The sequence below is a fragment of the Lobosporangium transversale genome, assembly GCF_002105155.1.
Source record: "Lobosporangium transversale strain NRRL 3116 chromosome Unknown BCR41scaffold_18, whole genome shotgun sequence".
In the NCBI taxonomy this organism is placed as follows: domain Eukaryota; kingdom Fungi; phylum Mortierellomycota; class Mortierellomycetes; order Mortierellales; family Mortierellaceae; genus Lobosporangium; species Lobosporangium transversale.
Window position 1 is genome coordinate 410655 of NW_019028996.1, and position 13881 is coordinate 424535.

General features: G+C 43.2%; 3 protein-coding genes and 1 non-coding gene across 4 annotated transcripts; 2 read left to right on the plus strand and 2 right to left on the minus strand.

Moving 5' to 3' along the window:
• Positions 1-3420: 3420 nt before the first annotated feature.
• Positions 3421-6634, minus strand: BCR41DRAFT_377757 (kinase-like domain-containing protein; the record flags this gene model as incomplete). Its single annotated transcript, XM_022027123.1, has 5 exons — positions 3421-4410; positions 4528-4596; positions 4697-4928; positions 5656-5911; positions 6613-6634. 5 exons carry the CDS (start codon positions 6632-6634, stop codon positions 3421-3423), a joined length of 1569 nt encoding a protein of 522 aa, XP_021881458.1.
• A 535-nt stretch (positions 6635-7169) lies between these two features.
• On the plus strand, positions 7170-9002 carry BCR41DRAFT_322616 (Metallo-dependent phosphatase-like protein). Its single transcript, XM_022021478.1, has 7 exons — positions 7170-7606; positions 7737-7826; positions 7932-7951; positions 8027-8316; positions 8418-8506; positions 8593-8701; positions 8810-9002. The coding sequence occupies exons 1-7, from the start codon at positions 7325-7327 to the stop codon at positions 8899-8901; spliced, it is 972 nt and encodes a 323-aa protein (XP_021881459.1). The 5' UTR covers positions 7170-7324; the 3' UTR covers positions 8902-9002.
• BCR41DRAFT_353535 (hypothetical protein) lies at positions 8958-10790 on the minus strand. The gene is made up of 4 exons (XM_022024173.1): positions 9966-10790; positions 9789-9840; positions 9499-9678; positions 8958-9403 (listed from the first exon to the last, which is right to left on the minus strand). The coding sequence occupies exons 1-4, from the start codon at positions 10617-10619 to the stop codon at positions 9048-9050; spliced, it is 1242 nt and encodes a 413-aa protein (XP_021881460.1). The 5' UTR covers positions 10620-10790; the 3' UTR covers positions 8958-9047.
• Positions 10791-13549: 2759 nt separating this feature from the next.
• On the plus strand, positions 13550-13632 carry BCR41DRAFT_t70. Its single transcript has one exon. It is a non-coding gene; the product is annotated as a tRNA-Leu (tRNA).
• Positions 13633-13881: the final 249 nt, after the last annotated feature.

The following is a 13881-nucleotide window of genomic DNA, read 5'->3' on the forward strand; positions in this document are numbered from 1 at the left end:
AAATGATCCCTTTACCGCATTGGAGCCAGCAACCTATCTTTAACGTCCGATGTTGTTGCTGCTGCTGATGCGATATTAGAGTCTGCAGTCGTGGATACCTTTGACCAAATATATTGTCCTGCCTCGTCAACAGGCTGGAGATACTGAGGCTGTTCCTGCTGCATGATATAGCTGCGAACAACATTTACGATGTTGTGGGCTCCGAGGACGTCATGGTGCACATGAGCCTTGCAGTAAGCGCAAAACAGATAGCAGGACGACACTGCCTACGAAGTTGTGACATGCAGGACACCTCTTGTTCGTATAGTATTCGTTGACATTGAATACAAAATAGTCAAGAGATCGAGCTTTGCTCACGGAAAACGAGATGAATCTTGTGTGAAGAGATGACAGCTTGTTGTTGGTGGGAAACCTATCAAGGCTTATGGCAATTACCAGCATGCTCTAAGGGTCTCATTGATGCCCAATGACTCCACCGCTGTTCAGAGCAGCAGATCACAGATTATACCATATTCACCTTTCATGCCCTTATCGGCATCCAACCGTGCTTTTTGTAGGCACTACTGTTTCCTCCGCAAAAGTTCGTCAAATCATGCTCAAAGTTCTGCTTCAATGCCGACTATCCGCATAAAGGAGACAGCTCAGTCTCAATGGCATTGATCGTTTTTACTGTGCCGTCGGCGACCATGTCTTTGGAAGCACTAAGTCATCTCTGAAACTTAAAGTGAGGCTGGTTGACTGCTCCCTCCTCTGTGATCAGATTTCGGAAAGTCAAACATTATCCGTGTTCACCCTCTGGAATATGTGCGTTTGCCTCGGCCAACATTTGCCGGTAGCCTAGCTTTAATGGACTCAGGGGGGTTCATTGACAGCCAGATACTAGACACACCATTCTAGGAGCGTGTAGTTGGATGATTGTTTCGAGCAAGCTTCAGTAGGTATTCTCGAGCCGTGATGCTATTTCACATGACTCGAACCAGCTGATACTCAGTTAGTGAAATAAAAGGAACTTTCCTCATAGCTATGGGCACTGTTTCCCTCTTGTTTCCGCTCGAGCGGTTGTGGACTAAGAAATTTCCCACGACGGATAGATTATCATCAATGGGATGTCGGGACTATCGGGAAAATCACGTCTTGAAAAATAATATCGACGAAGTCCCGATTTTAACTGTGATGCTGTTGAAAGTAGAAATGCGGTTCCTGAGTATCGTGACCTAGTTCTCAAATGCTCTCTGTCTGTTTCCCTCAGAAGATTTGTCTTTCAATCGTTTGATGAGATACAGGGCATCGGCTCCTCTGCCCACCATGGTTGCGAGATTTCCTGAGTATAGGAATCTCAGCAGACTTATTAGAAACCGTTTTGTGTGGATGTCATGCTGGTATTACTCTCGTCTCCCTTGTGCTGATCACCCCTTACTACTGGGTTATCGTCTTGTGCGGCTCGATCGTGTGTGGAGGCCCTTTTGTAGATCATATCAAAAAAATGCCCTGCCAGAATCACTGATTGCGATTGTGCCGGTTTTCTCAATAAAGAATCCGATTAGGAATTAGTACTTTCTTTTCGTATCCGCGGAGGCGCTGCTGACTTCTTTAGGATAGTTTGGACTCCTTTGAGCAGCTTTCCATCGCCTATAGAGTAGTCACTCCCGGAGGACCTCCTAATGTTTGCATCCAATGTCCCGACATCCATAGTTACGACCTGATGCTCTTTGGTCGGGCTACGGGGAGCGGACGCTTTGCTGAACTGGTCACGTCTACAGGGCGGTAATTGCGGTGAAGGCCTCAGTCGTAGGGACGGAGTTACTGCTTCAGGAACATCAATCTTTTGTGCTTTGTACGGCTAGTACTTACACAGCTTGAAAGCTACAGAAACCTCATGTTGCTTCTTAAGCGAGCGTTCTCTATAGCTGTACCGAGATGGTTTTTTGACAATGCTGCTGGAGACTCTACTGCGAACGGCGATGCAGTGGATGGTCTGGGCGTCTATGTTGCAGGGCCAAGGACTAGGATGGTTGTTACTGGGCCGTACAAACATTGCCCAGCATATCCTATCTGTCTTCAGACCTTTTCGATGTTGGCATAGGTGAGAGCGTCACTGTCGGGGTGAGGGCTACGTCGTCAGGACCGCAATCGCGTGTAACCTGAACGTCCGTTTCTACTTCTTCAAGCACTTCAGTCCACCTTTGTTGCCGTAGATATCCCACCAGCGAGATGTGTGCTTGAAGAGAAAAGTGAAACGTCTTTTCTATGCTTTTTCTCGCTGTAACGTGCTGCTGTCCTGTTCTCGGCCGCAGTTGAGCAGCACAGCCCTGGAAGACATCCAGAGCGCAACGCAGTAGCGGCTTACTATCTCTTGACTCTTTGTGCTGCAGAGTCGCGTGTTTCTCTAACACATCGACGCCGTCAGGGAAAGTCCTTCAAGACAATTAAGTGAAGTCTCTTGTCAACGATCCCATTGACGATGTCGGTGGATGCCGTGCTTATTCGTCGGTATAAAGGGTGGATGCATGCTTGCAGACCAGCCCAAATTTTGCCAGAAGGATGAGATAACATGGATGAGTATATTCTCGAAGGGTTGTACCCTTTCTTCCGCACCATTGGCCAGGACGTAGATGCTAACTGTGATGTCTGCTATGGTGCGAGACAGAGTCAAATGCAGAAAGGCTGTAATAATGATTATAGCAAACACGCTAAAATTCTTGCCTCGCAAACACACACATAAGCACCAGCTTATAAATACGTCGCACTTTACGATTATGTCTTTGAGTGTTCAATTCCTTCATGTCAACGACCTGCTACTCTCTCATAATACGAAAAAGATAGAAAAGTGAGGGTCTTGGCACTGATTTTTGCTACAGTCTGAGAGGACCTCTCACAAAGGATATAGTATGGAAATAGGCGACACTATCCTTCTGTCTTCGCGGCTTAACTATGACAGGCATAGAGTACATGGTGTCAAGAGTATATGACGATTTTTATGTTCGATGTGGCGCCAACAGTGATTTTAATCACCACCCAAAATTTAAGTCATTGGTTGTTCCTGATATAGTTCTAATCGGCTACAACTGATTAAAACCGGTGAAAGCTGGCTATAACCAGCGATAACTGGTCAACCGGTGGTGGTGCGGTTAACTTTAGATTTTGGTGCCACCAATGAAAAGAAACTCCCTGATTAAAAATGCTGGGTGGTAATCCCCTTGCATGTTGAACATGAGTACATTGAGTCTAAACACGTTGAACTCGACTTTGGACCTCTTCTCAAGAGCATTTTATCGCCTGGACGAGATGTGAGCTTAAGAAAAGGAAGAAAGAAGAGACCAGTCCTCGAGCATGCAACATGATGTCAATAAACAATAGAGAGGAACGGAAGTAATGGTTTCTTATAACTGTACATATTCTTTTTTTTTTTTTTTTTTTTTTTTATCTCGTAGCTACACCATTTGGCCCTCCAGGTGGGCTGACAATCGTTGATCCAAATAGATTGTCTTGACCTGGGTTATAGGTAAATCCTTTGAACTGCAATTGAACTGTCTCACTCAAGAATGACTCTTCTACTACAGAATCCAACGGCTCCTCACTTGTAAATTCTTCGTCAAAATTGGATGTATCTGTTGCAGAGGAGACTGAAGGCTTAAATGGCGGTTGAAGCTTTTTAGCCATCAATAACGGGAACGAAATGGGCTTAAAGAATACATGCTGTTTAATAGCCAGCGATCCACTGTTACCGAGGCGCTGGTTCGGATCTCGTGTTAACAGTGCCATCAACAAGGACCGCGCATCTGATGAAACCTCATCTGGGAAACGGAGCTCATCCTGCAAGATCTTGCGATACATTTCATGGATGTTTTCATCATAAAACGGTGGTAGACCTGTCAACATCTCAAATAACAACACTCCAAGGGTCCACCAGTCCACTGTCTTTGTATAGCCCTGACCTAAAAGCAATTCTGGCGCCAGATACTCGGGTGTGCCACAAAATGTGTTGGTTGTCTCAGTTTCAGTCATACCCAGTTTGCAGAGACCGAAATCACAGAGTGCAATATGACCTGTGTAATCAAGCAAGATGTTTTCTGGCTTGAGGTCCCTGTACACAACATTGAATCCATGTAGGCACTCTAGTGCACATAGGAGTTCTGCAGCATAGAAACGAGACCGCTCCTCACTAAAGCGGCCTTCGCGTTGAAGATGATGGAAGAGCTCGCCTCCATTGACGAATGCAAGGACAAGATATAGTTTTTCTGGTGATTGAAATGAGAATTTGAGCGGTACAATAAATGGATTGTTGACTTGAGCTAGTACAGTTCGTTCTGCGAGCGTGTGATTGACTTCACTACGTGAGATAATGTGGGCTTTCCGAAGGATCTTCATTGCATAGATACGGGAAGTATCACGTTTGCGGACCTGCATGACCTATGAATAAAAAATAGAAAGGGCATTCCATCAGGATAGGAAATGTAAATGTTAATTTATGATTTCTTCTATATTCCTGGATAATGTATATAAGAACCGGTAAAATAAAATACATACCTTCCCAAAACTGCCTTTACCGATAACTTTTAGCAAGTCAAAAGAGTCAATGGTCAATGCGGTATTAGCCTATTTAAACAAATCGAATAGATAGAAAAGAAAACAACCGTTACTAAATTTGGTTTCGTTCTTAGTCTTTTAGAATCAAATCCCAATGTTTCTTTCATACATTTCTACGTCTGTATGCCAGCTGCACACGGACTCGTCCTGTACCACCTTGTAAAAGAAACCATTCGTCCTGCATGCGCTCCTCCCAGTGAGGCACTAGTTTGAGGTTGCCCAGGAACACATCATGATTCATACTATCGATTTCACCTGTTTTGGGATCCACGTCCATTGCATTAGTATCGGGGATACGGATATAAAGTGACAATACCACATCCGACTCCCTAGATACATCGCTATAATTGCGAAAAGAAAGAGAAGTGGAAAAGAGAATGTTAGATGAAAATGAAAGGAGTAGTTTGTTGAAATGTCTGATCTGAGTAAAAAATGGGCTATGTAACCATGGACTATAAGTGGTGAGGCTTTATATCTACACTATATATAACCCTCGGGGCTCCTATCGAGTAAGGTTGACATTACAGGGGGGCAATTGACAAACACACATTGACACACACTCATAAATAAGAGGAGTAATGAAGAGGCTGAATTGTTATGAAGTATAAGAAATGTGAAATGATGCAAAACCCACATATGACGGCTTAACGATGTTTCTGATGGATATCGTATGGAATGTGAGTCAAGATGAAATCGTTATAATAGTAGGTGGCATGAATAGTCTACCACGATATGATTTGTTGTTCCAAATTAATTTCCAAGCCCTTATTAAAATACAAATGTGCTTCTACGCACAGCTCAAAAGGTGAGAACAAAATGGGAAAGATAATTATAACCACGATATTCATCCCCATTGCTTCTTGTTGCTGTCGTTTTCTTTTCTGGTCTTGCCAGAGTAGCTGTAGCTTGAAAATGAATAACTGGCTATTGGTCGCCCAGTTGGCTGAATCAGCACCATAAACTTGTGTGCTTCTTTTCTCTCCCCATGATATACAAGTTAATTAGGGAACAATAATAACATTAATAATAAACTTGGAGCAGTATGACATTTCCTGGTTTGAAACTTACAAATTGGCTCTGTATTGCCAAACTGGATTTGATACTTCTCCTCCAAGAGCATCGATCAGGACTTCATTCTTGTCAAACTCTAGAACCGCATAAGGTAACCACCATTTGCGTTGGTGCGACTCTCGATTACTGACAGCAGCCTGCTGCTGTTGTTGTTGGTCTTGTGGAATAAAAGGAGAGTTACCAGGGCCAGAAGGGATAGTCAACCCCCTTGCTTCTACGACTCGAATGATGAGTGTACCTGTTTTGGGAGCCCCTGATGATGTAGAAGTATTATTGCTGGTACTGTAACTATTGTTGTGGTTGTAAATGTTTGAAGAGCTATTCTGGATGGCATTGCTGAGTGATCCAGCTGAGGAATATTGCAGATGTTGTGCTTGATGACCATTTCCTACAACAAAGCCGGTGGATTTGGGTGGAGAAGGTGACTTTATCTGCAAGGAGGATGTGAAATTGGCGGAAAGGGCTGCAGTTTCTTTTTCTCTTTCACGCTCTTTCTCCTTGTGCTCTGAATTTTGGAAAGAGATAAGAGACATTGAGTTAGAGAGAATGAGATAGAGAGGTTAAGTATCCCCAAGCCAAACATGCATGCGCAATGGGAAACATTTCATTAGCCACTATTGATAACACCAGGCATGGCACACATGGTACACACAGAGTACACAATAATCATCTTACAATACATAACAATGTGTACAAGATAAAATCAATACACATCCTCAATCTCACACACAATGCAGAGAGTTGCATGGCGCGCTTTTTCTTTGCCCGCCTCCTTTGTTACTTTTATGTCTCTCAAAAACAAAAACGGAGACAAGACAGGCCGTTTTTTTTTGTGTATGTATGCCGTTGGGATGAAAAAAAAAAATAAGTGACTTTCATCCACACAAACACTACTCAATACCTATTCCCTAACACCATGTTATTGTATATAAAAAAGCAAATTGACTGACTTACTCTTGGGATTCAACCAGGACATGCTGAATCACGCTGTAGTAATGAACAATACAAAGAGTGTTTTCTTTTTTTCCTTTTTTATGAACTCTTGATGAGCAGAAGACACCGAGGTATGGTAAGTTGGAATGAAACAATGAATGAATATAGGTTTCCTAGGTCTGCAATGAATGTAAGTTCTTTTTTATAAAAAAATTCGGAATGATTTGCAAGAGAGTAAGTGAAAGAAAGAAGGTCGAGAATAAGTTAGAAAGGAAGAATATGAACAATTGAAAAAGAAGGAGAAAAGCAGAGAAAAGCAGAAAAGAAAAAAAAGGAGCGAAAATAGAAGCAACCAAACGAGGAACTCAGGCACAGACGCAAAAAAAAATAAAAAAAGCGCGCGTGCTGTGTCCTGGCTGGGTCGCTGGCTCGCAGAAGGGGGAGAGAAGCGCACTGCATGCAGCCTGTCGTTGTTTGTCCAATGGTGTGTTTGTTGTTGAATACCATGCATGGATGATCCATGGTGGGGCTGGGCAAATCAAAATCATGCAAAACAAAGTTATGCTTTTATTTAGCAACAAGTAACTAAATTACTAACCAAATTACTAACTAACTTACAGAATGAGACTTGCTTGAACCTTTCATTCGGATTCATGGGTTACTTTGTAAAATCCTTCGTCATTACTCACTCACTTGTTCTTATTTTGTCTTATATTCTGTCTCCCACAACATCATGCTTAGACCTCTTGCTTTCTTGGCCTTGTTAGTCGTTTTGGTCATTTACTTGAAGCAACCCTCTTCAACTCGCCACCTTGACTCTCCTGCCGGCTATGAAAAGTCCAAAGCTGTCTATCTTAAAAACCAGCCTCAGAAAGCCTTTGTCCAGACAAAACGCACCGTCGCTGTCGGAGATCTGCACAGCGATCTACCTCAGACCCTAGCGGTTCTGAAGCTTGCTAAGGTCATTGACGACAGTGGCGACTGGGTCGGCGGAACTGACACGCTCGTCCAAACTGTACGCCACGCATTCCTTTTGGATTCGCCTCCTATCTTTTTGATGGCCTTTATTATATATATAGCTGTAAAGATCGATGTTTATGATCGGACTAACCTGAACCGTTGCCATCGGGCTTTCACTCTCATAGGGTGATCTTGTCGATCGTGGCCCAGATACAATTGCTGTTTACAATCTCTTTGATAAACTTCGCAAACAAGCTCAAGAAGCTGGAGGAAAGGTAACTCGATGTTTTACTCCTCAGTATGTATGAACAGAATTTGATTTTCGCACTGCTTGGGAATGTCAACTGACTCACTCCATTGGAAATGAATGTGCTTCACAGGTTGTCAATGTCTATGGAAAGTAAGTTTTCATTTTTACTTTCAATGAATTAAAGGTTTTGAAGATTACGGGATGAGAACCTCATCGTCCTTGTAGCCATGAAGTCATGAACTTAGGTCAAGATCTGCGTTATGTAACAGAAGAAGACTTTGCTTCCTTCGGAGGACGCGTGAAACGTAAGGAAGCTTGGGATGTTCGGACGGGCTGGTTAGGTAAAATGATCTATCGAAACTTCAACATCACCTACATTCATCATGGACACACCGTTTTCAGCCATGGCGATATGGAGCCTGAGTGGGCACGTCTCGGAATCGACACCTTGAACCGCCTAGCAAGCGAAGCTATCTGGAACTCTAATTACCGGGCATCTATCTTTCAAAGCACAGGCAAGCCCTTTATTTCGTAGAAGGATATTGCCAAGGAGCAAGAAAATGCATACCAGAAATAGGCTTTCATAATGACTTTTTTTTTTTTTTTGAAAATTAAGGTCCTATCTGGAGCAGGTCGCATGCTTTAGAGGAAGGGGGTGAACAAGAGACATGCAAGAGGATCGAAGAAGTTAAAAAGACACTTGGGGTAATTCAAACTCATCATGGAGCATATTGTTAAAGGAAACCTTGCTCATCTTACTGAAAGTCGTCCATCTTTTTTTTATTCTGCAGGTAAATCGTCTCATCTCAGGCCACACCCCACAATATGAAAATGGTAAAATCCTGTCGATCTGCAACGGAAGCTATATGGTTATTGATACTGGCATCAGTAGATACTATGGTACTTTGACGTGTTACTTCTTTATCTCCTGAATAACTGTTCTTGCAAGTTTTTTATGTTTGCATTTATCCCTGACTGGAGATAAAATCTTTTCTCTTGGTCAATTAGGTGGACATTTAGCTGCGCTTGAGATCTTGGAAGATGGTGATGGCAAAGAAACTGTCTTCGCATTATATCCAGGAGGAAAGCGACAGCTATAGCAGTAACAACTATTCTTATTCTGCACATAGCATTGACATAAAAGAAAGTAACAACATAGGAGACTGGTACTTTTATGTACAAATTGAAATAAAAAAATACGATTGAGAAAAGACTAGATTATCACATATTGTAGCACACTAGTATTTTAACGCGAAAAGCGCATCATGAAGGCGACAATCAGGCCTCCGATAACGACGCCCTCCATGAATCCAAGACCCCCGTTCGATTTGGCTTGAGCTTTCTTGGTTCGTTCTTCTTGGTCCTTCTTCCATGAAAGCAGTACACTGGTGATGTCCTCCACAATGCCACGGCGTAGCTCCTGAGGGTCAATCACAGGTGTGGACCTGTCATGTTCAGCAGTGGAGACCTGTTTTGGATCGGCCATATCTGAGGTACTGATAATGGTAGTTGTAGTCGATAATTGATCCAGGCTATACGTGGCTTCTGGCTCTGTAGTAGTGGATGGGGTGTGAGGAATGGAATGTGAGGAATCTTCATCCGCTGGGGACGATGAAGAAATGAAGCAAAGGAATGTGAGAGAAATGAAGCGGAGAGAAGGATTTGAAAAATAAAATAACTATAAACTCATAACTTACAGCTTGAGCTGGAGCTAGCAGGCACAGTCATAGGCATGGGCATAGGCCCATCTTTCTCAGGATCGTATCCATCTTCCCAATTCATTTCATCAATACGACTAGCACGGAGCGTCTCGCGTCGGAGCATCCCCACAGCCTTGAGGATCATGGAACGCCACTTGAGGTTGATTTGCATGCGCTCTGTAATGTAGACATCGTTGATCGTAGAATGTGAGCGACATTTGGGATATATTAACAAATCTGTTATACCCTGTTGTTTTCTCTTCCTAGAATAGGACAGAATAATTTACCTAAATCTTCCTCGCGCAGGTCAATAAATTGTGCTCCAGTCAAGTTAGCACTCTACATGAGGAAAAAAAAAAAAAAAAAAAAAAAACTGCGTTAATATCTAATAAATAAAAGCATAGCATTGCATAGCGCAGCATAACAGGCGTAGCAATTTTTTTTTTTTTTTTTTGATACTTTACCTGTCGGAAATATCGCCCTAGATCCTCAGTGATAGCTCGTGGATAAAGCCGCAAAGTATAGGCTAAATACTCAGCTACATGGCTACTCGTCCAGGATCTCACGTCTGACGGGAGATCCGGATAGGGCGTTTCATCTAGGATCAATGTCGTCGTAGTCGCTGATCGAGCTGGCTTCGTGAATTTATTACCATTGACTCTAGCATCTTTCCAAGGTGATGTCGGAGGCGATGGCATGTATGAGTCAAGTTCTGGGTGAGTAGGCATTGAACCTGGCTTCACCATCGGTGTTGAAGAGAATGGCTTCACAGGTAAGCTATTTCGTCGTGCATTACTCCTACTATTACTTCGTCCCCATTGCCTTTGTCCCTGACTCTGAGGGATATTGATGGGCTGAGGAGGGTACGTTGTTGTGGGTGATGTTGCGTCACTATGTTGTTGAGGACTGAAGTATTCATCGGAGGGGGACATGAGAGGTGGATAGACATAAGTCTTTGGGGCGCTGATCGCTTCAGATGGATAGTTCAGAGGTACATTGACCTTTTTGTAGTAAAATGATGCTCCTCCTATGGCAGTGGGGGATTGATCTGTTTCGTTGAGATTATTATTGTGAAATGTATCTGAGGAGGTCGATAGAGATGTGATGATCGGATCCATATTGATAAAATGAAATATTGGATATTAGAAAGATGCAGGTTTTTTTGTGGTTAAAAATAAAGGAAGAAAAGGGTCATGAAACTAAGGTCATTAACAAAGAGACGTGAGAGAAAGAGGAATAGTTCTCTAGGTGACAAAGAAAGGATACAAGGGTAAAAGAGTGAAGAGGTATGGATGTGAGCGAAAGTGTGAAGGAACAATGAGGAAAAAAAAAAAAAAAAAGAAAGAAAGACATTGCTCGATGGATATAAAAAATTCCAACATGGGTAGTTGTTCAACTGACAAGCTGAGCCATTACACATTCGCCCCTTTTTCTTGGACCAAGTGACCACCGCGTAATTATGGACGAAGGGACGAAGGAGTCAAAATGCATGTATAATAATCTTTGTCTAACCACCCCTATTCTTGTCTTTACTCATACGCACCTCCCTGTCATGATTTGTCTCTTTTTCCCAAGTCCCTTTTACATCACATAAATCATCAGGGACCATACACAGAGAGCACAAACCTCTAGGGCTACGCCAATGAGAAAACGGTGTGCCTGAGACGCCCATCGCATAACATGCATTATATTTAGAGGCCCTAATTACCTATATATATATATATGATACGTACTATAGTTTTTTTGTTGTTTTTTTTATTTTTTTTATTTTTTAACAAGGACCAAGAGTCAATCCTATTGCTGCAGTTCTCAATCATCAAAAATTTATTACTTTCCAAGCGCTCTATAACCAATTCCGCCTGCTGTCGGTAGTTTGCCGCTCGACGTTGTCCCTGATGAGAACAAAGAATTCATCCCTGCTACACGTGTGCCTACCTGTTCCGCTATCTCGAACTCTTTTCTTTATACGTTCATGTTAATGGAAATCATTTAATACTTTCAATAACTTAATATATAAAATATTATAAAGTAACTTATTTTCAGTAAGCAATACGTTATTTATCATTATTATTTTTATAATAGTTTGCTCTCTAAACGAACAACGCTATAAAACTGAAGAACTATCCAGTCTAAAATGTACTCCATGCCCCACCCTCAAGAGAGGATCGCTTTACAGTCACCATAAGTCTAGTCACGTTCCCTCGGTAAGCCTTTCGGGTGCCGCGACTATTGCTACGGTTCATCACCGTGTTTAACGTCGAAAACATACTGTTACAGGAAAGAAATCGCCCCCATCCTTTCCATGGTTGTCAATTGTCACTGTCTTAACAAGCTCTGCAACAGAACCTTGTCTGCAGCGGATGGGTCTAACGTAGGTCCTGGACAGCACCTGTCGTGATGCGCATCCATTGCCGTACCACAAGGACAAAAGCCTTCTGCTTTTTTTTTTTTTTTTTTCTTTGATAACAAGGACCCTCAGGGTCATGGGATTTATTTTCTACACTCTATGAACAAAATGCTCCAGAAACTATAGTCAATAAACAGCTATTACTGCGCAAACGACAAGAACCGCTGTATCCATGATTTCATAAACCCTGACCGCCGTGGTTGGTACTCAAAGTCCACCTTTCCGACGTGGCCTGTTGCGCAACGCGACAAATTATCCGCTATCCATAGTCATCAAAAACTTCATTCCACCTAGCCGCTCCATCACGTCCAGTTTGGTTTTCCCAAGGTAACTGTCCCGGACTCGGTCATCCGCGATCTTGTAGATCTCTTTTACATTCAGCTTCTGTCTTTGTCTGAGGGAAGGGACAAGGAAATCATTGCTACTACGTCTGTGCTCCCCAACACAGTTGCGTCCTCTAGCGCGTTTGCTCATAGCAGTGATTCCACGAGCCTTTTCCCATTCAACGGTGACTTTACACCGTTTGTTCCAGATTTCTGTACGACCGAATTCCTCTATGGCCTTGACGAAGCGCCCTGCCATATATGTAGCTATCCTTGTTGTTGTCTTGAAGCCAACTTTCCAACTCTGAGCAATGGACTTGGGCGTAAGTCCATGGTAAATGTCCTGCACAGACCAATCTGGTGTGTGCTCTCTCTTCCTCATCATCGCCGTTCCTATCACCATGGCGTCGTACTTCTCGCACACCATCGATATGCATCTCCAGAGTTTTCCAAATGTAGTCCTCCTCTGCCGCAGTAAAAGTTGGCTCTTTTGTCCTTGGTGGGTCTACACCTCTCTCCCTGGCCCTTTGTGCTTGCTCCTGCACTGCTTTCAACTCTTTCCCCTATCACATTCACATTTTGGATTATCTCCTTCCACTTCTCGGCCTGAGTCTCCATCGTCCTTGGACATCTCCAGATGTGCGATGTGTCTTCATCCTCTGTCCCACACACTCTGCAGTTGCCGTCTTCATAAAGGTCCAGCCTCCAGTGTCTCATATATGACTGTAGGCAACATTCCATGGAGTTTCTTGATTCTGTGCGCTCGCTTTTGGCAGTCCGCTGGGCTGGCGAAGAGTCCTTTCGGTAGGTTGCTATCATGAACAATGTTCATAGTAGCTCGCCAATCAATTTTTGTCCAATCCTTAACATGCTCCTGCGTCCTGTTCTGGACGATCCAAGTGTGATGTGTACGAGTTGTTGACTGTAACTTAAGGATCTGCCTTAAGTCATCTTCCGCTGGTACACCGTTGAACTTTGCATGGCAGTACATGTCATTATGCTCCGTTATGTTGATATCCCATAGCTCGCCATAATGTCCATGTTTTGCTGCTTCGTCCGCTTCTTCGTTCCCTCGGTTGCCGGCATGTCCTTTGACCCACTCGACCGTGACTTCCGATCCTTGTTGAATAAATGCGTTGTGTATAGCTGCCCACCATACTGCATACGGTGATCTAATACGTTGTCGCAACATGACGTCCAGGCAGGACGGGGTGGGTTTGAGGGTACCACTATAGGTATACCTCTGGTCCTACCTACCATGACGTCACTTGTTATAGGACGTGAGCTTAAGTTGCCTCGATTTAGGACACATTTAGAAGGTGGGATGGCCGAGTTGGTCTAAGGCGCCGCACTCAAGTTGCGGTCTCGAGAGAGGCGTGGGTTCAAATCCCACTTCCACCATCATTTTTTCTGGTATGCAAGTATATTTTTTCTCGGATTTATCTATTTGGCAGCCCATTACCAAATAGTATGATCAGTTTTGAAAACTTCTCTTTGGCAGCCCAGCTGCCAAATAGCGCCCTCATAAAAAATAGTATTTGCACGGTCCCGTGGAAATAAATAAAAAAAATTATAACGGAGTTGTTTCTTTATGGACACGTTGATACCTCGGTGCTGTAAGCAAAGTCACTCATTTCAAGTCCAATTGTC